General features: G+C 39.0%; 3 protein-coding genes and 1 non-coding gene across 4 annotated transcripts in view; 2 read left to right on the top strand and 2 right to left on the bottom strand.

Annotated features, from left to right (window-relative positions):
• Window positions 1-2,267, top strand: part of LOC117991406 (uncharacterized) — a 311,428-nt gene extending 309,161 nt beyond the window's left edge. The window contains exon 5 of the mRNA XM_034979001.2: window positions 694-2,267. Coding sequence (XP_034834892.1) covers window positions 694-893 — 200 coding nt within the window. The 3' untranslated portion in view covers window positions 894-2,267. The remainder of the gene's footprint in view (window positions 1-693) is intronic.
• Window positions 2,262-8,743, bottom strand: LOC117991399 (putative nuclease HARBI1). The gene is made up of 6 exons (XM_034978990.2): window positions 8,330-8,743; window positions 7,425-7,618; window positions 6,838-6,970; window positions 6,344-6,488; window positions 5,089-5,255; window positions 2,262-3,563 (listed from the first exon to the last, which is right to left on the bottom strand). The coding sequence occupies exons 1-6, from the start codon at window positions 8,555-8,557 to the stop codon at window positions 3,291-3,293; spliced, it is 1,140 nt and encodes a 379-aa protein (XP_034834881.1). The 5' UTR covers window positions 8,558-8,743; the 3' UTR covers window positions 2,262-3,290.
• Window positions 8,744-10,345: 1,602 nt separating this feature from the next.
• On the bottom strand, window positions 10,346-10,417 carry TRNAD-GUC (transfer RNA aspartic acid (anticodon GUC)). The gene has a single exon. It is a non-coding gene; the product is annotated as a tRNA-Asp (tRNA).
• Window positions 10,418-10,912: 495 nt separating this feature from the next.
• Window positions 10,913-18,235, top strand: Mettl14 (methyltransferase like 14). The gene is made up of 7 exons (XM_034978989.2): window positions 10,913-11,070; window positions 12,004-12,168; window positions 12,855-13,055; window positions 13,304-13,460; window positions 14,134-14,295; window positions 15,958-16,105; window positions 16,775-18,235. Exons 1-7 carry the CDS (start codon window positions 11,005-11,007, stop codon window positions 17,019-17,021), a joined length of 1,146 nt encoding a protein of 381 aa, XP_034834880.1. The 5' UTR covers window positions 10,913-11,004; the 3' UTR covers window positions 17,022-18,235.
• Window positions 18,236-18,563: the final 328 nt, after the last annotated feature.

Below are 18,563 nucleotides of genomic sequence, written 5' to 3'. Positions count from 1 at the left end.
CAGTCACTTTGGTTCTCCGACGGATTTCCTCACGGATTACGGATTTTGTCCCTCATCCTCAGAGAGACACCCTCCATAGCACGCTGAGGGACTTTGAACTTGTGGACAAGGCCAACTGTCAGTGTCCACGTCTCGTGATTTCACATCACCTAGTCTTATATTTGACATGACAGATTCCACGATCAAACCGAGAGTTTCCTTACTCTAGTTCACTCTGGCGTGTCGCGAAACTAGTCGGGTGAACGTCGACTAAACACGTGATTAAAGCGTGTGTGTGATTGAGAAGAAGAATATATTCTTCTTCTCAATCGTTCACTCTTGACAGAGTGGTCGTGGCTATGAATTCTTCACTGCTGCTCGTGCGATCTCCCTCCAGCGACTTCTATTGGTGGCATTATGTGTACACACGGAGACAGGCGTGTTCGTTGCGGATTAAGTCTGTCCACCTAGTTGGGGAACGACCACGTGGGCGTGTGCCCTCCACTCGACCTTGTACCACGAGGTGTTCGATGGTACAACTCTTCCTTGTAATGTGCCCAAAGAACTTGAGGATTCGCAATTGTACTAGTGACGAAAGCCTTTGATTTATTTTCAGTTCTTTGAGGTGATGAGGATATGTATAATGGAAATCACTCACGATAGTTTAAACGCTAAAATTTCTTAACAGATGAACTAAATATTTTATTTTTGCAGGAACTCGCAAAGGAGTAGTGGCACCGGATTGGGCAATACAGATAGAGGCGCGACGCGTGCGGGCCGAGGAGCGCTCCGCGGCTGCCTTCGAAGCCCTAGCGGCCTCCGCTGGCGGCCTGGCCGACAGCCTGGTCGGCATACGACACGAGCTGACTCAGATACGGACAATGCTTGAAGCTAGGCAGAACAATAACTATTGAGAACAGTGAATAGTGAACAGAAGTGAATAGTGAAAAGAAGTGAATAGTAAAAAAAATTGCAATAAGTATCATAACAATCGTTGTGATGGTAGTATCAAAGCAGATCAAGTCCAAAATTGTGCTCAAGCACTCCTTAGAGCAGGGATGTCAAACAGATTTTCTTGAAGTGCTATCTTTAAGATTTAGGGCGTGTTGGCGAGCCAGGGTCAAAGGAGGTGGCCAAGACTGGAAACACGTTTTCAACCTTTTTATTGAAATATGAAATGACATTTAAAAACTGTAAAAAAATCTTTTTTAGTTTTTAAATGCTCACACGTCTCGCAAAACGGGCTATTTTCAGCATGCGTGGGTTACATCGAGTGCATGCCGTCTTAAAATCCTCTCGAGATTCTGGTGGCGCGCCGTATTGAAATGGTTTGAGGGCCGGACGCGGCCCGCGGGCCGTATCTTTGTCATGCCTGCCTTCTAAGGCATAGGCTCTAGGATTGAAATAATATTATCTTTATGCACACAAATTTCAAAAGCAGTGATATCCTAGTGGTTAAAATGTCACCTACCATACAGAGCTCCAGGGTTCGATCCTGGGCACGCAGATTTTGCAGTCATGTAAATTGTAAGCAATTAAATATCACTTGCTTTAATGATGAAGGAAAACATCGCGAGGAAACCTACATGCCACAGTTCTTCTTGTTATCAAAAGATGTTTTAAGTCTACAGATCTGATTATCAGACCTGGTGGCAAGACTCTGAGTGCAGCCAAGAGCTAGTCTATAAATTAAAAAAAGGGTGAAATCCATGTCATCCAGCCTGTGCCATGGTCACATAAGGATAAGATTCAGAAAAATCTGGAAATCACTTCATTGTATAAATGTAAATAGGCTAATAGGAATAATTTATATTAAATAAATGACAACCTCCCTGGCGCAGTGGTGAGCGCTGTGGTCTTAATAGTGGGAGGTCCCGAGTTCGATTCCTGGCAGGGGTTTGGAATTTTATCATTTCTAAATTTCTGGTCTGGTCTGGTGGGAGGCTTCGGCCGTGGCTAGTTACCACCCTACCGGCAAAGCCGTGCCGCCAAGCGATTTAGCGTTCCGGTACGATGCAGTGTAGAAACCAAAGGGGTATGGGTTTAATAAAAACTGCCATACCCCATGCAGGTTAGCCCGCTATCATCTTAGACTGCATCATCACTTACCACCAGGTGTGATTGCAGTCAAGGGCTAACTTGTATCTGAATAAAAAAAATAAAAAATAAAAAAAAATGACAAAAACTGTATATAAATAAATAATTTATTTTAGGTAAATACTCATTAATTTTATTAATCAAGCATCATTAATTTTTGGAAATGTACAAATAAAAACAGTTTGTTTATATTAAAATAATTTTATTTTTACCACCTTACTTACCATTTATTATACCTACTTACTAAAAATACTAATATCTACAGTAGTATTTTAAATGCATTTTATAATTAATTCATTACTTATTTACTGATTCTGAATGATTTTTATTTCATTGACTTATCATATTCTATTATGACTTAGGTACTAGTTTTTACATACCTATTTACTTAGTATGTAATACAAAAGTATTATCACAGCCTAACTATACATACAAAAAGAAGTCGATTTAAAATAGTGTAAAATACAAAGTATCACAGAAAATTAAGCTTTTTTTAGTATAAATATAGGGATTTTCACAAAATCAAAAAAGTGTAAAACATATTTTTTAACAAAATTACTATCAAAAAATAAAACTAACATTATTGCTAGTTAGTTTGGCACATAAGTAATTTTAGGGTTCCATAGTCCATACTTCAAAACAAACCCTTCTAAGATCACTTTGTTGTCTGTCTGTCTGTCCGTCGTGTCTGTCAAGAAAACCTAAAGAGTATTTCCCGTTGACCTAGAATCATTAAAATTTGGTAGGTAGGAGACGCTTATAGAAGAAGTAATTTGTGGTTACATCACAAAAACAAAATTATTGTGTTAACGAAAAAATTAATTTACTATATAACGTAATTATAGATGGCGCTGTTGCCATTAACTTGCAGTGTTGCACATAAAAATGTTAAAATATCTTGTCCGGAACCCATCGTGTGCGAGGCCGACTAGTATTTGACCGGTTTTTTTAAATAAATCTTCGTGCATTGCATATAAGTCCCGCAAATTGCTATTGCGCTGGAACCATGCCTCATTAACATCGAAATGACGTCATTTTGACGTCAGCCGAAATAAAAATATACCATCAGCTCGAAACTTCAGTCTAGTGCCGACGTCACTAAAATGGCAGCAACGCGTATTAGCAATTTGCGAGACTTATATTATAGTTTTATTTTATACTTTATATTATACTAGTTTATATTATACTTTTATTATAGTTCCTCAGCTGGTAATCTACGTATAATACTGATTCCCTTCACAATGTCGATGGTTGGACCAATCAACCTGGTACATGCAAGCACTCCTCGCAGCCCACAGTCTGCCGACCAGGCCAAGCCTCGACCCATCCACGTCATGTGACTCCACAGCCTCAAAGATCTGCTGCTGGGAGTCCAGGTGCAGCTCCTCTTGGATGTCTATGGCGAGGCCAGCCTGGTTTACGAAATTGTGGAGGACCACACATGCGTTGACCATTTTGCCGGCTTTGATGGGGCTGTAGCGGAGTACCTAAAATTTTTTTATTTATGTATATTAACTAAAAGTATTTATACACTAGCGTTAGATAGGAAAAAATGGAGAAGTCTAGAGGAGGCCTATGTCCAAAGAGGACAACCTGAACTGTAAATTGCTGGTGTTACTAATTTTTTAGAATAAATTATGTAGGATAGGATAATTAAATAATAGGAAATAAGAAATTAGTAATACGGTTAGTTAATAATATAATATGTAAAACTAGTGTATCAGTGAATAAAGGCTATTTTATTTTTATTTTATTTATTTATTTATTAACTAAAAGTATTAGCGCCTAGCGGTGATAGCCTAGTGGTTAAGACGTCGGCCTCCTATCGGAGGGTTGGGGGTTCGATACCGGCCAATCAAATGTCACTTGCTTTAACGGTAAAGGAAAACAATGGGGCCAATTGTCTTGTACACTATCTCTAATCTAAACTAAATTAACAGATCTAAATCTAGTGCTATCCTTTTCCGCAAGCAACATTATGAAAGGGATAGCAATAGATTTAGACGTTTGATTTCAGTTTAGTTTAGAGATTATGTACAGGAGAATCGGCCCCATTGTTAGGAAACCGGCATGTCTGAGGGTTAATGTTCTCAAAGGTGAGTCATCATCATCAGCTTGTGGACGTCCACTGTTGGACATAGGCCTTCCCTTAAGAGCACCACCACACCCGGTCCTCAGCCTTCCTCATCCAGCCACTTCCCGCCAGCCTCTTTATATTGTCGGTCCATCATGCCAAAAGTGAGTGAAGCCTGCCAATCTACACTTGGCTTGCATGGTTAAGTATGTATGAGCCCTTCTCATTCTAAAAGGAGACCCATGCTCGGATTGGAAATGAGTGAAAACCCTAGCTCAAGAAGGAAAGCGCTAGGCAAATCACGTCACTTACGCGTTTCTCCGAGGTTTCTGCAATTTGTTTTTTTTTAATTAAAAAAACCGGCCAAGTGCGAGTCAGGCTCACGGAATGAGGGTTCCGTACTACAGTCGTATTTTTTCGACATTTTGCACGATAATTCAAAAACTATGACGCATAAAAATCTGTTTTAGAATGTACAGGTGATACCCCACTTGATATAGTCACTCACTTCGAAAGTTACTACTACTACTAATACTAATTATTAGTTCATGACCACAATTTAATTTTTTTTGTGTCATCTAACCCTAAATTCACGTTTTTCATATTTTTCCCGAAATGTCAGCTAGAAGATCTACCTACCTGCCAAATTTCATGATTCTAGGTCAACGGGAAGTACCCTGTAGGTTTCTTGACAGACAGACGGACAGACAGACAGACAGACAACAAAGTGATCCTATAAGGGTTCCGTTTTTCCTTTTGAGGTACGGAACCCTAAAAATGGCGAGCAAACCAGCAGGTTGGTCACCGGATGCTTTTTTTTCAATAGTCAATAGTTAAGTGATTACCGCCGCCCATGAAATTGGTTACGGTGACGTACAGTGCGATTGTAGAAAAAGCTGAGGTTTATATTTTAGGTAACGAAAGAAAGTAAAGTATACCTTATGTGCCAGCATGCATCGCCAGCGTGCCTTGAGCACGCCGATGCAGCGCTCCACGACGCTCCTGGCGTGCGCGTGCAGCCGGTTGTAGTACTCCTCCGGCGACCCGAGGCCGGCCCGCAGCACTGGGGTCATCAACCAGGGCCTTTGGGCGTACGCTGAATCACCTGCCATTTTAACTAATGGTTAAAATGGTATTAGTAGATGTTATGTTTTTAGGGTTCTGTATGTACCTTAAAAGGCAAAAAAGGAACCCATATAGGATTAGTTTGTTGTATATCTGTCAGTCGTGTCTGTCGAGAAAACCTATAGGGTACTTCCCGTTGACCTAAAATCATTAAATTTGGTAGGTAGGTAGGTCTTATAGCACAAGTAAAGAAAAAAATCTGAAAACCGTGAATTTGTGGTTACATCAAAAAAAATTGACGCTACTCGTACTGCGCTACAAACTTACAACGAACAAACTAGATGGCGCTATAGGTATCTTCAATCAATCACTATAGAGTCTAAATCGCGCTAACAAAGTTTAGCTGGTTTCCGTAGTTTATTCTAGCTGGACATTTCCTAATGAATGCCACTACACCTGGACCCCAGCCTTCTTCATCCAGTTACTACCTGCCTAATATCACCTGTCCATTGGTCTGGAGGGCGCCCCACACATTACGCTAACTTGTTTAAGGTCTCCACTCTAGAACTTTCCGGCTCCAGCGGTCATCACTTTTTATGTAGTTGGTATATCTAGGTTATTGAAACCACACACAGAGCCTCAATAGCTCAACCGGTAAAGGAGTGGACTGAAAACCGAAAGGTCGACGGTTCAAACCCCGCCCGTTGCACTATTGTCGTACCTACTCCTAGCACAAGCTTGACGCTTAGTTGGAGAGAAAAGGGGAATATTAGTCATTTAACATGGCGGTTCCCGCTTCTACGACTATCATCATCAACAACCGATAGACGTCCACTGCTGGACGTAGGTCTCTTGTACGGACTTCCGCAAGCCACGATCTTGCGCCACCTGAAACCAGCGGCTCCCTGCGAATTGTCTGATGTCATCTGTCCACCTAATGGGGGTCTCCCAACGCTGCTACGACTATAAAGCCTGACCAGAAATATAAAACACCTCGCCATATTGCGGAAAAGCGTGGAACTAATTTATACAAGACATATGCTTAGTGACCATAGACCATTTACTAGTGGCGCCCCCAGAGCAAGTTTTTTATATTTCTGGTCAGGCTATACATGGCCTACATAATACCGAGAAGATAATGTGCGCCTTCCCCGCGACTGTGTAGCTGCTGCATGAAGTGGTTGACGGGGCACTGGCTCCACACGTGGCAGTCGTGGCAGGCGCCTCCGAAGGACGCGTCCACATATAGTATGTTCAGTTTCGAGTCACAGATCTGTACATATATAACACAGTACCATGTCTGACTGACAAACAAGGCACAGCTCAAATTGGTGGAATCTAGAAATTTGAAAGCATGCAGGTTTTCTGTATAATGTAGACTCACATTAATAAAAGATTTTGGGTTGCAATGGCATTAAAAACTTAAATCAGCTACTATCGATATTCGTAATAACTATTATAAATAATATTTGATAAATAGGTATTACAATATTAATGATTACAGAATTTGTTCTAAATGAATAATTATTAACAGCAACTTTTAGTATTAAAAATTTATGTTATATCAAAAAAAATATATATTTATCATGTTATTAGTCAAAAAATCTAAAATAGATACTTACAATCAGAACATTAATGGAATGATAGTTTTTCCTATTGAAATAGGCTCCCTCATTTTCGCTGGGTCGTATCATGGCGATGTGAGTCCCGTCTATACACCCTGCTACGCCAGGTATCCCAAATTCTTCGAAAAACCTTGAAAAATTATATAAAAAAGTCTTAGGCATCACCTGTAGGCTGTATGTAATTCCTATTATAGCTAGGATCTGCTGTTAAACTAAATACAACCCATCGGAAATATCTGCGCACCTCGCTCGAATGCACTTACCCGCAGCTCGCCCATTTTCGCCTATCCAGTACCGTGGCCAACGCAAGCGCATTGCATGATATCACTAAGCCAGGTTCGCAAATATTTCCGACAGGTTTATTTTTATTTTCAGTTTAAACAATATACACTTACAGACTAATCCAAAATGTGTACAGGCTAAATAAATTACTCAAATCTAGTAACATTTAGTACTTAACTATAATTTATTTAAATACAAAAAAAATGCTTTTATAAAAGCTGCCTCTTTTTGGTAAAACACGTACTTGTACTTATCATGTTCAAATTTTTTTAAATCAAAGGATAACCATACAAATATCTCACCCTCTAGACACCTCCTCCAACTCCTGATTGGTTCTAGGAAACTTTATATATTTTCTTAATACTTTTGGTGTGTTGAGAGCATTAGTGACATCCCTCAAACAATCATGCACTGATGTTTGTGACAACCCTAGAAGCTTTATCCCAACAGCTTTCTGATAGCCGCCTTGTCCATAAAATGCTAACGCTGTTAAGATCTGTCAAATAAATGTTTTTTTTAACTAAATTCAAATGTTTAAATAAAAATCGTTAACTATTCCAAGACAGACTACAAAATATATATCATACAACTATGACGTGGTACTAATGTTTTAATAAGACTATCGCCACATCTGTGTGAACCACTAGGCAATCAAAGCAGTGCTACAAAGACATCCTATCGAGGATCCATGATTTAATCCCCGGTGGTGGGCATGCACCTTTTCAGTTATGAGCTCTTTTACTTTTATGCCAATACTAGCTTATGCTTGTGATTTCGTCCGCATGGACTACACAAATTTCAAACCCCTATTTCACTCCCTTAGGGGTTGAATTTTCAAAAATCCTTTCTTAGCAGATGCCTAAGTTATAATATCTATCTGCATGCCAAATTTCAGCCCGATCCGTACAGTAGTTTGAGCTATGCATTGATAGATCAGTCAGTCAGTCAGTCAGTCACCTAATCCTTTTGTATATATTTACAAATATCATTTGCCTTAACAGTGAAGGAAAACCGCGTCGTGAGGAAATCTGCATACTTCACGAGTTCTCTATAATATTCTTAAAGGTGTGTGAAGTCTGGCAATCTGCACTTGGCCAACATGATAGACTATGACTTAAACCCTTCTTATTCTGAGGACAGTGGTCAGCAGCGGTGATGATGATAATGACTACACAGTCTACAGTACTAAATGAAAACACAGTCTCACCTTAATATCTAGAGGTATCGCATTCGAGTACTGGCGTCCAGGCAAGAAAGGTTTTAGAACGGCGCAAAGTTCTTTAAAAAGAGGCTTGGTGAGGCGAAATAATGTGAGAAACTCGTCATCTGGCAGATCTAAGGGACTGTCCTGTTCCCTAAGAACACGTTTGCTCACTTTTACGATCTTTTTTTTACGATCTTCTTCGGCTGCAGCCAAGAAATATGCACCAGACATTTTGTGAGATTCGCAGCTGGAACTAAAATGGAAACGTGTTCTGTGCTCACAGTCGATATTGGATTTTGTATATATCACAAATTAATTGGAGAAAGTGCACTGTTTATTTATGTTAAGTTTTTTTTTTTTTAATTATAATGTTTACGCTTTTCTGACACTTTTTAAAATACATGAATGAAAATAATACAATTCTGTCACATTGACATTTGATTTGTCACAAGTTGACACGTGTGCTTTTGAGTTTTGACGTTTTGACTTGGAATGTTGTTTCGACATTTTGACCATGGTTTTGAGTTTGACAAACACACCACGAACTAAAATCGATTTTTTACTCGATTCAACGAATGTATTAGTCATTTTATTCTCTTTGGATTCAACCGCTATGAAAATATTGTATTTGTAATCATTATGGCAGAGTAGGTAGTGGTTCGCCCCACAGAGTACTTTGTAATGTTCGCCCCGACTAAGACCTTACGTTACGACCTTACGGACGTTTACCTGTTATAAAATGAGAGCAATAACGCAAGAAATTCGCTTGGCTAATATTATTGTGAAATTATGTTAAAAGTTTAGCATTTAAATCTACTAAGTTAGTAGATTTAAAACTAACTAAACTACTAAACTAGTCGGGCTAACGTCGACTAAACACGTGAGTACAGCCGGGACAGATATTATTTAGTATGTTTAAAATACCTACTGATGTCCATTAAAAATGAAATAATTTCGTTTCTTTATTATACAAATTATCTACATAATTTAAGTATTTGTTGTTCAAGTGCAGGATGTAACTGAAATTATACTGTATAATTAGCTCCAATTTCTAATATATGTAGGTAGCCGTTTTTGACATATAACGTAGATATTTTTATGTATAAAACGGGTACCACGATTAATTTTTGTTTTTATTTGTCGATATTTCAACCCAATTGCACGGGTCGTGGTCACGACACGATTAATTTTTGTTTTTATTTGTCGATATTTCAACCCAATTGCACGGGTCGTGGTCCCGTCGTGACCACGACCCGTGCAATTGTACCCGTTTTATACATAAAAATATGTCGTTAAACCACGAAACAAGCTTAAAATCATTAGTATATAACGTAGAATTCAATCTACACTTTAAAGCCCCCCATTTCAATAAAACGCCCGACGCGTATCTAAATATATTTAAAGACCTGTTTTATTCATCCAAATTACAAGTTACAGTCTCACAGGAAACAGGGTCTTCGTCGGACTAACTACGTGCCCTCTCGATAACTTTAAAATAACTATTAAAAAGAATTTTAGCTTCAAAATAAGATTATAATACAAATACAAATAAATACAAATTATTTATTTGCTGATTGTAGGTACATTTATAAGTTGTCAATTACAATTTTTGTTTCGAGCTACAATCTACCATACTATGGTGTGCAAATTTGAATAGAATCACTACCTACGTAGGTACCTAATAATAATTAATTTCAACGAAATCTTCTAAATGGCTGAGGACCGGGTGTGGTGGCGCACTTTAGGGAAGGCCTATGTCCAACAGTAGAAGTCCACAGGCTGATGATAATGAATTCTTCTAGAATAACAGATTCACTATACAAATTACAGTACGTAAACAACCTACTGAAATGTGACTCGCGTAGATCACAATATAATGTGTTCCTACGCGCTAATTTAAAAAACAACTGTAAGCTGTAAGGATATTAATGCAGTTTTGAAACTAGTACCCTAATCTAACAAGTAACAATAAAATGTAGTTATTTGAAAAATAAAAAAAATATAAATAAATAAAAAGAACTCTCCGGCGGGGAATCGAACCCCGGTCTCCCGCGTGACAGGCGGGGATACTTACCACTATACTACCGAAGATGTATTAGTCGACGTCGAATTTGTTTACCGTTCTTTATTTGCTAGCCGTGTATCACATTAATAATACCTAATATATTGTAGTCTGCAGTCCAGAGTAGACTCCAGGCTCCAGATTCAGGACTCTGGACTCTAGAATAGGTATTATTTCTTGCCAAATGCCAGTGATTAATTAAATTGACTTTCAGCTCTTTTCACCAGGTGCCTAGGTAACTAGGTAAATAACCGTTTAAAAAATTACTACAATTTCAATAATTTTTCGTTCCATACTTATTAATTTCGAATCTAAGGTTTTATAAGAAACAAAAATACCAAACTTATTCTAGAACATAAAAATTACAGATCGAAAATATCATCTAAACCACCGCAACGAGGCAGGGTGTTATTAGTTTTGAATAGTCCGTAATCGAATTTTGAGTTTTGAGTTGTTTTTTTGGTTTTTGAAGTTTTGAACGAGACGTCGACTGTCAAAGTAACTCACTTGTCAGTTGTCAGTGTCAGTGTGTCAAATTGTGCCAAGCGAAGCTTGGGTATTTTTTTACGAAATTCCTGAAAGAAAATAAAAATACTTTTGTAATAAAAACATAACAATGAGTGAGAAACTAAAGGAGTTGCGCGAGAGGTCTCAGAAACGAAAGAAATTGCTAGCACAAACGGTAAATTCTGATATATATTCCACGTCTGCTTCTGATTTTTGTGGTTATGAATACTAGCTGACCTGAAAGTCCCGGCTTGCTTGGGTAGAATTTCAGAAAATCCTGCCTACATGTTAAATCTTTTAAGTTTCTACACTAGACAATTTAAGGTTATATATTTATGTCGGTCAGTCAGTTTATAGAAATAGAAAGATTTCTCATTTAAATAAACTTATACAAGTTGTTGAATTGTCTTAAGAATGGCCTTCCTACCGAAAAGTACCTACATGCAAGAAACAGTATAGTTTTGTTTATTTTCTGTTTTGATGCTTCATGAACTTAGTAGCTATCTTGTTCTACTAGGAATCTGGAAGTTCTGGATTTAAGGTTGAGCCAAATAAGTTATTAGGTTTTTGTCAGGAAGTTTTTGGTGGCACTTTCCTATATTGTATGTTATTTCTTTTGTTTGTATGTCCTTGATTTTACAATATTTAGCTTTTAAAATATAGTAACTGCTCAATTTCTTGCCAGATCCTGTCATTAGGATACCTTGCAATAGAAACAGGTTAAACTTTTAGTTACCAACAATTCTTTTTTTCTATTCCTATACAAGTTAGCCCTTGACTGTGCATCACCTGAAACTGCCATACCCCTTGTGGGGTGGTGGCAGTTTCATTGAAGCCCATATGGTCAGTTTCTACGCGGCATCACACGGGAATGCCTGGCGGCACAGCTTTGCCGGTAGGGTGGTATCTAGCCACGGCCGTAGCCTCCCACATGACAAGACCAGAGACCATTTGCCAGGAATTCAACCCAAGATGTCACCACTGTGTCAGGGAGTAGATAATATTCTAACTTTTTATGATCTGAAAAGACCATCTGTTGAGTTTCTTGTGGGCTCTTCTCAGATCCATGTTGTTACTGGCCAGTGACATTTAATTTAATTGGTTACAGTTAGGAGTGTCGAGTGTCAGTGAGCTGCGACATGCTCTAGGAGCAACTGTGGATGTGATGCCCAAGAAGCAGGCGTCTACTGAGTATACTGCTGATAATAACGAGAAACCTACGCAGAAGGAAACTGATAGCCTTGTTTATACCGACTCTTCTACTTTTCTGAAGGTTTGTTGTTATGTTTTTAGTGTTTCGTACCTCAAAAGGAAAAAGGAACCCTTATAGGATCACTTCGTTCTCTGTCTGACTGTCCGCCTGTCCGTCATGTATGTCATGAAAACCTATCGGGTACTTCCTGTTGACCTCCAATCATGAAGTTTGGTAGTTAGGTAGGTCTTATGGCATAAGTAAAGGAATAAATTCGAAACCCGTAAATTTGTGGCTACATCACAAAAAAAATGTATTTTCAATTTTTAAAGTAAGATAACTCTGTGTAACAATTTTTAAAGTAAGATACCAAGTGGGGTATCATATAAAAAGGCCTTTACCTGTACATTTTAAAACAGATTTTTATTTATTTTTATGCATAATAGTTTTTGACTTATCATGCAAAATGTCGAAAAAAAAATACCCGATTACGGAACCCTCGGCGTGCGAGTCTTACTCGCACTTGGCCAGTTTTTGGAGTGCAGTGTATCTGTGAGATTGTTGTAAAGTACCTACTGATAACTAAACAGATTTTGAAAACATTAGCAGATAGATGCAAATGCGCGCGTCCGTCCCGCGCTTCTGTTGCTTCGGCCGCGACTACCTTTTAAGTCTAAGGCTATTTATAAGTCTTTGCTAAGCTATCCTTCTGTATCTGGAAGGTACTATTGAGTGTTTTGTAGTTATAGCTTGTGTCCTGTACCCAGGGCACGCAATCCTCCAACCCTCACAATGACTACTGCCAGCACTTCGTGGACACGGGGCAGCGGCCGCAGAACTTCATCCGCGACGTGGGGCTGGCGGACAGGTTCGAGGAGTACCCCAAGCTGCGCGAGCTCATCAAGCTGAAGGACGAGCTCATCGCCCGCACTGCCACTCCGCCCATGTACTTAAAGTGTGACCTTAAGGTACGTGAACACTTTCAGTGACCGCAGACGCGATGTGAGGCTGCGGACAGGTTCGAGGAAGGACCATAACAAGCAGTGGGCCGGCGAAGGGTTTATGATGATTTTTTTTTGCCTAGCCGTGCCGAGCCGTGAAGCCTCTGCTGTCACGGCTCTGGGTTTTAGCTATTTGACCCTTGGTCTTACTAAACTGTACATTTTGTGTCATTATGAACCCATTTCATAAACAGCTATTATGTCTCACCATACAGACGTTCGACCTCAAGTCAATGGGCAGTAAGTTCGACGTGGTGCTGGTGGAGCCGCCACTGGGCGCGGGCTGGCGCTGGCGCGACGTTCTGGCGTTGGAGCTACATCACATCGCACAGCCGCGCTCTTTTGTGTTCCTCTGGTGCGGCAGTTCTGAGGGTTGGTATCTTCTGTTAACTAGTGGTATAAGGGAAAATAAAGGGCACAAGGTCCCAGTTTAAGAATGTGACCGCTCCATGTCTTCCCGTGGATGTCGTAAAAGGCGACTAAGGGATAAACCAAATGGTGGCGGTTCTAACGTATTTCCACCCAACAAAAGCGTTCCCAAAGGGGGTTGGCGTCAGGCAGGCGGCCGGCTGGGATAAGGTAAGGAAGAAGAAAAGCATAGTAGCAGATCGGGCAGACCAAGTGCAGGATGTGGTGGGTATTAGTAAATAGTAATTAGTAATCGCTGTTAGAAAAGAGTAGGAGTTAAATGGTTTTGAAATAAGCAAAGGAAATCTATCCATTTATTTAAAAGAGGAGAGTCATATGATAGCCTAGTAAGACATCTGCTTTTTTTCTTTGTTAGTGTGGAGGGGGAAATGATATAATTAAATAAATAAAAATATTTTTTATTCAATTAAACTTTTAAAAGTATTTTTGAATCATCAGATGCATCTACCACTAGTTTGGAATGCCTTTCCTACCGAGAAGAACCAGCAAAAAACTCGGCGGTTGCTCTTTTCAAAGATATGATATAGAATATTATGTCATGTATAAGAATCTCCTCTCTTCTTCTTAAGATACCGACATCCTGAGGAAGACATCAGATCTATGAATGATGTTTCAGGCTTGGACATGGGACGGGAGTGCCTTAAAAAGTGGGGTTTCCGGCGCTGCGAGGACATCTGCTGGATCAAGACCAACATCAATAACCCTGGACACTCCAAAAACCTGGAGCACAACGCCGTGTTCCAGCGGACCAAGGAACACTGCCTCATGGGAATCAAAGGTCAGTACCACCACTTGTACGTCGATGTACCTGCGCAGAAATCTTATTTTTGAATGGCGCGAATTTTTTCCATTTGCAAATTCAAAATGGCCGACGTATTTTTCCTTATTTTTTTTATGAATTTGAAATGAAGTAATTTCAAAGGTTTTTCACGGCTATTTTTGTAAACATTCCATTTTATGCTGACGCCTTTTTTTAAAGAAATCTATATGCATGTTAGCACGCGACAGGTCGAGATGACCATCAGGGTTAGAGGCGGCGGGACGCCCCGTACGCCACCTCGCTATCCCGCACCGGGTTAGTGCGGGTGCTGTGTGGTTATGCGGGGCGTTCCCACCCTGATTGCCATATCGAACTGTGGCGTACTATAGTTTCCAAGGTTTTTCGGGGTGCAAATTACGAAACCCTCGTCCATTTTCGTATTCAAGACGGCCGCCATATTTTCCTTTTTTTTCATGACATTGATGAAGTGACATTTCTTATAAAGTGTTCGGGTCGCTAATTATGAAAATAGCGTTCATTTTTTATCATAGCTTTGTTTGCTTTATTCCTTAGAGCTTAGAGTTTATTATTGTATGATTTGAAAGAAAGAAAGAAAGAAAGAAAACTGGTTTATTCATCTTATGCCTAAGGTACAAACAAACTTAAAATTAATAGTTAGTAGATAGTAGTTAGTAGATAATAAGAAGTACTTAATAATTAATTTAATCTAAAATGAGTTCTTGCACCCACTTGGCACAAGATGAAATGGCCCCAGCTCAGCATTAATGCTGCAGGTTTTAAAATAAAACCTGAGCGCTGGTATTCTGCCAGGACCAATAAGAGTGACGTGCACGAGCCTAACAGTCTTCACCAACATCTGTGATTGACAGGATGAGTTCGATTAAACGGAGCTAAAAAATAAAAATAAAAAATAGTCATTGTGCATGGTTAGTATAGCGTGTAATTAAAAATCTTAAAAACTTGCCGTTTTATATAAGGGTAATAGTTAGAAAGGCAATGAAATAAATACAGATAAAAGCATAATTAACATGTATGATATATGTGTGGTATTGACGAGCTGTCTGCCGAGATAGGTACGGGCGAAATGTTACTTACATTACGTGTGTAGGTACCTAGATGTAGCAAATTAGCAGCTTCAAACGACCAAACTAAATAACCTAGAACTAATTAGAGTTTTTTGATCGTTTAGGAGTTTCTTTTTTAGATTATTCTTAAACGCAGGAACTGAACTTAAATTTGATTTGCAATAGTAAATAGTCTTTTTTAGGTTGTTGTCTGTCTGTCTGTCGTTCTGTCAAGAAACCTACAGGTCCCGTTGACCTAGAATCATGAAATTTGGCAGGTAGGTAGGTCTTATAGCAGACATTCAGAGAAAAATCTGAAAACCATGAATCTGTGGTTACATCACACAAAAAACATTAAATTGTGGTCATGAACTAACAATTAGTATTTTCAATTTTCGAAGTAAGATAACTATATCAAGTGGGGTATCATATGAAAGGTCTTCACCTGTGCATTCTAAAACAGATTTTTATTTATTTTTATGCACCATAGTTTTTGAATTATCGTGCAAAATGTCGAAAAAATACGACTGTAGTACAGAACCCTCGTTGCGCGAGCCTGACTTGGCCGGTTCTTTTTAGTCAACTTCTTACACAGGCACGGTGAGGAGGTCGGTGGACGGCGACTTTATCCACGCGAACGTCGACATCGACCTGATCATATCCGAGGACCCGGAGTTCGGCAGCAGCGAGAAACCCATAGAGATCTTCCACATCATGGAGCATTTCTGCCTGGGCCGCAGAAGGTAACAGTTATTTATAAGACGTAATCTTCTTCACTATAGACGTTTCTTCACTATAGACCCATCGCTGGCCCACCACTAACTTGATATTTGATATCTTCTGGCTAAAACTCACTTTTAGGCTTCCCTACCTAAAGAGTAAAACGGGACCCTATTACTAAGACTCCGCTGTCCGTCCGTCTGTCCATCTGTCACCAGGCTGTATCTCATGAACCGTGATAGTTAGAAAATAAAATAAATTAATATCACTTACTTTAACGGTGAAGGAAAACATCGTGAGAAAACTTGCATGCCTGAGAATTCTCCATTATGTTCTCAAAGCTGTGTGAAGTTTGCCAATCCACACTGGTCCAACGTGGCAGACTGTTTGACCAGACTGACACGATGTTTTCCTTCACCGTTAAGACTTCAGCTCGACGCTAAACGACACCCCGAGCCGCTAGTTGGTACTTAGCGTAGCCATCATAGGGGTGACTGCAGTACTCCATGCACCACCTGACTTGTGCTTGTGCTTCTAATATCATCATCAGCATCAACCAATAGACGTCCACTGCTGGACATAGGTCTCTTGTAGGGACTTCCACACGCCACGGTCTTGCGCCGCCCGGATCCAGCGGCTCCCTGCGAATCGTCTGATGTCGTCAGTCCTATTATAGCTGTCTTATTTTCCAGAGTCCATCTCTTCGGCAAAGACTCTACCATCCGACCAGGTTGGGTCACCATCGGACATGAGCTGACCAACTCCAACTTCAACGCAGAACTCTACGCTTCATACTTCACAGAGGGCCGCGAAACCACCGGCTGCACCGAACGGATAGAGGCCCTCAGGCCCAAGAGCCCCCCCAACACTAGTAAAGGGGCCCGGCCTAGGGGGAGGGGAGGATTTAGGGGCAGGGGCCGCGGGAGGGGCGCTATTTAGTGGTATTTTATATTACATATATGGACTTGTGGAATACTTACTATTGGTAACACGAACGCGTTACAAGTAACCAAATGTCTAACTCTAAAACATGTTTTGTAACAATATGTCGCCATTTTTGTTTGCACTTCAAGTTGTGACTTGTCACTGGAGTTTTATACAGAACCTGTAAAATACTTAATCAAAGTTAAGTCGAAACCTTTTATTACAATTAGGCTTAGGTAGGTTTCTACTGTACACTTTTTGACTGTCAATTATTGAATGTTTTATTTTATTTTATTGAACCACCAACAGAATTATATGTACAAAAAAACGGTTTTTCCTTGATTTTACGTCACCATAATGACGTTATACTTGACATATCGTCGATTCAGGATCAAACCGAGAGTTCCCTCACTCTAGTTCACTCTGCCAAGTCCTGTCTCCTCCAAATTCCAATAATTGTACTATTTGGTAACATAATGTGATAGCTTTGTTAGTGTTGCCAATAGATGGCGATATATAAGCGTATCGAGTGACAGTTATTATTTTTAATATAATAATTTTAATTTTATTTGAACTGTTTTACTTTAAATTCCACTCATATATCTAGACCAATTTTGTGTGTAGGTACTACTATAGTTTTCACACAATTTATTTATAATCCGTAAAAATGACTCTCACGCGCCATTTCAACTGCATAGACTATGTCATGTCAAAATTTTAAAGTTAATTTCAGTACAGTTATACATTCGTGGTTCACCTTTAAAATAAAGACTAAAGTGACTAAAATCGTGCTTTTGACATGAAATTTGACACAAAAAGATGGCGTTCTTTCTATTATATCTATTATTATCTGTCTATTAGTTAGCAACGTTGTTATTTGTCAATAAATATTATACAATTTTTGATAACAACAAAATGTACTCATCGTAAGTAATCGTTATTTGCTAACGACTACTCTGCCTCTTGATTGACGGGAAAAAATTGGTTTTTTACACAATCGGGGGGATGATGTGTTAGGCCGCGATTACACCTGTAAGTTTTACTCACGTAAGTAGCTTACGTAATCGACAAATATACAAATGTAACTCTATGTAAATGTACTCTTTCATTAGTAAAACTTACAGTTGTCATCGCGGTTTTATAAAAACTTCTTATCACGTGAAGGACCTCTGATAGTGATAGTAAATAAAACTCCAAAATATATACATCAATATATTTTATTTTACATAGGTTGTCTTTAAATCAACTCGACTATTCTGAAGTTCATCAAAATATAAAAAAGACAAAACAAAAAAATATGTCATATGAGATCTTTTACTTACTAAGATAAGAAAAAAATTACATATTTCATTTTAATTAATTATTTATTTTACTGTGGAAACTAAGAATTTCTTACGATTCAATTAAAAAAAAACTTTAAAATAACATATAAGGGGACTTTATTGGCCTTTGCATTTTTTTTTAAATTTCTACATCCATTGATGTATAAGTAATATTTGAGGGATAAATCGAGGTAACAAAATTTTAAATATAACTTCAACAATAACAGAATACGCT

The sequence above is a fragment of the Maniola hyperantus genome, chromosome 19 (assembly GCF_902806685.2).
Source record: "Maniola hyperantus chromosome 19, iAphHyp1.2, whole genome shotgun sequence".
NCBI lineage: Eukaryota > Metazoa > Arthropoda > Insecta > Lepidoptera > Nymphalidae > Maniola > Maniola hyperantus.
Note: the sequence above shows the minus strand (reverse complement) of the source record. Positions and strands in the feature narration are given on the sequence as shown.

Coding starts and splice junctions, on each gene's coding strand:
- LOC117991399 (XM_034978990.2), bottom strand. CDS start 8,557: ATGTCTGGTGCATATTTCTTGGCTGCAGCCGAAGAAGATCGTAAAAAA. Junction 6,971..7,424: donor TTGGAGGAGGTGTCTAGAGG/GTGAGATATTTG, acceptor TAATTTTTCAAG/GTTTTTCGAAGAATTTGGGA. Junction 5,256..6,343: donor AGGCGCACATTATCTTCTCG/GTATTATGTAGG, acceptor TTAAAATGGCAG/GTGATTCAGCGTACGCCCAA.
- Mettl14 (XM_034978989.2), top strand. CDS start 11,005: ATGAGTGAGAAACTAAAGGAGTTGCGCGAGAGGTCTCAGAAACGAAAG. Junction 12,169..12,854: donor ACTCTTCTACTTTTCTGAAG/GTTTGTTGTTAT, acceptor TCCTGTACCCAG/GGCACGCAATCCTCCAACCC. Junction 16,106..16,774: donor TTCTGCCTGGGCCGCAGAAG/GTAACAGTTATT, acceptor CTTATTTTCCAG/AGTCCATCTCTTCGGCAAAG.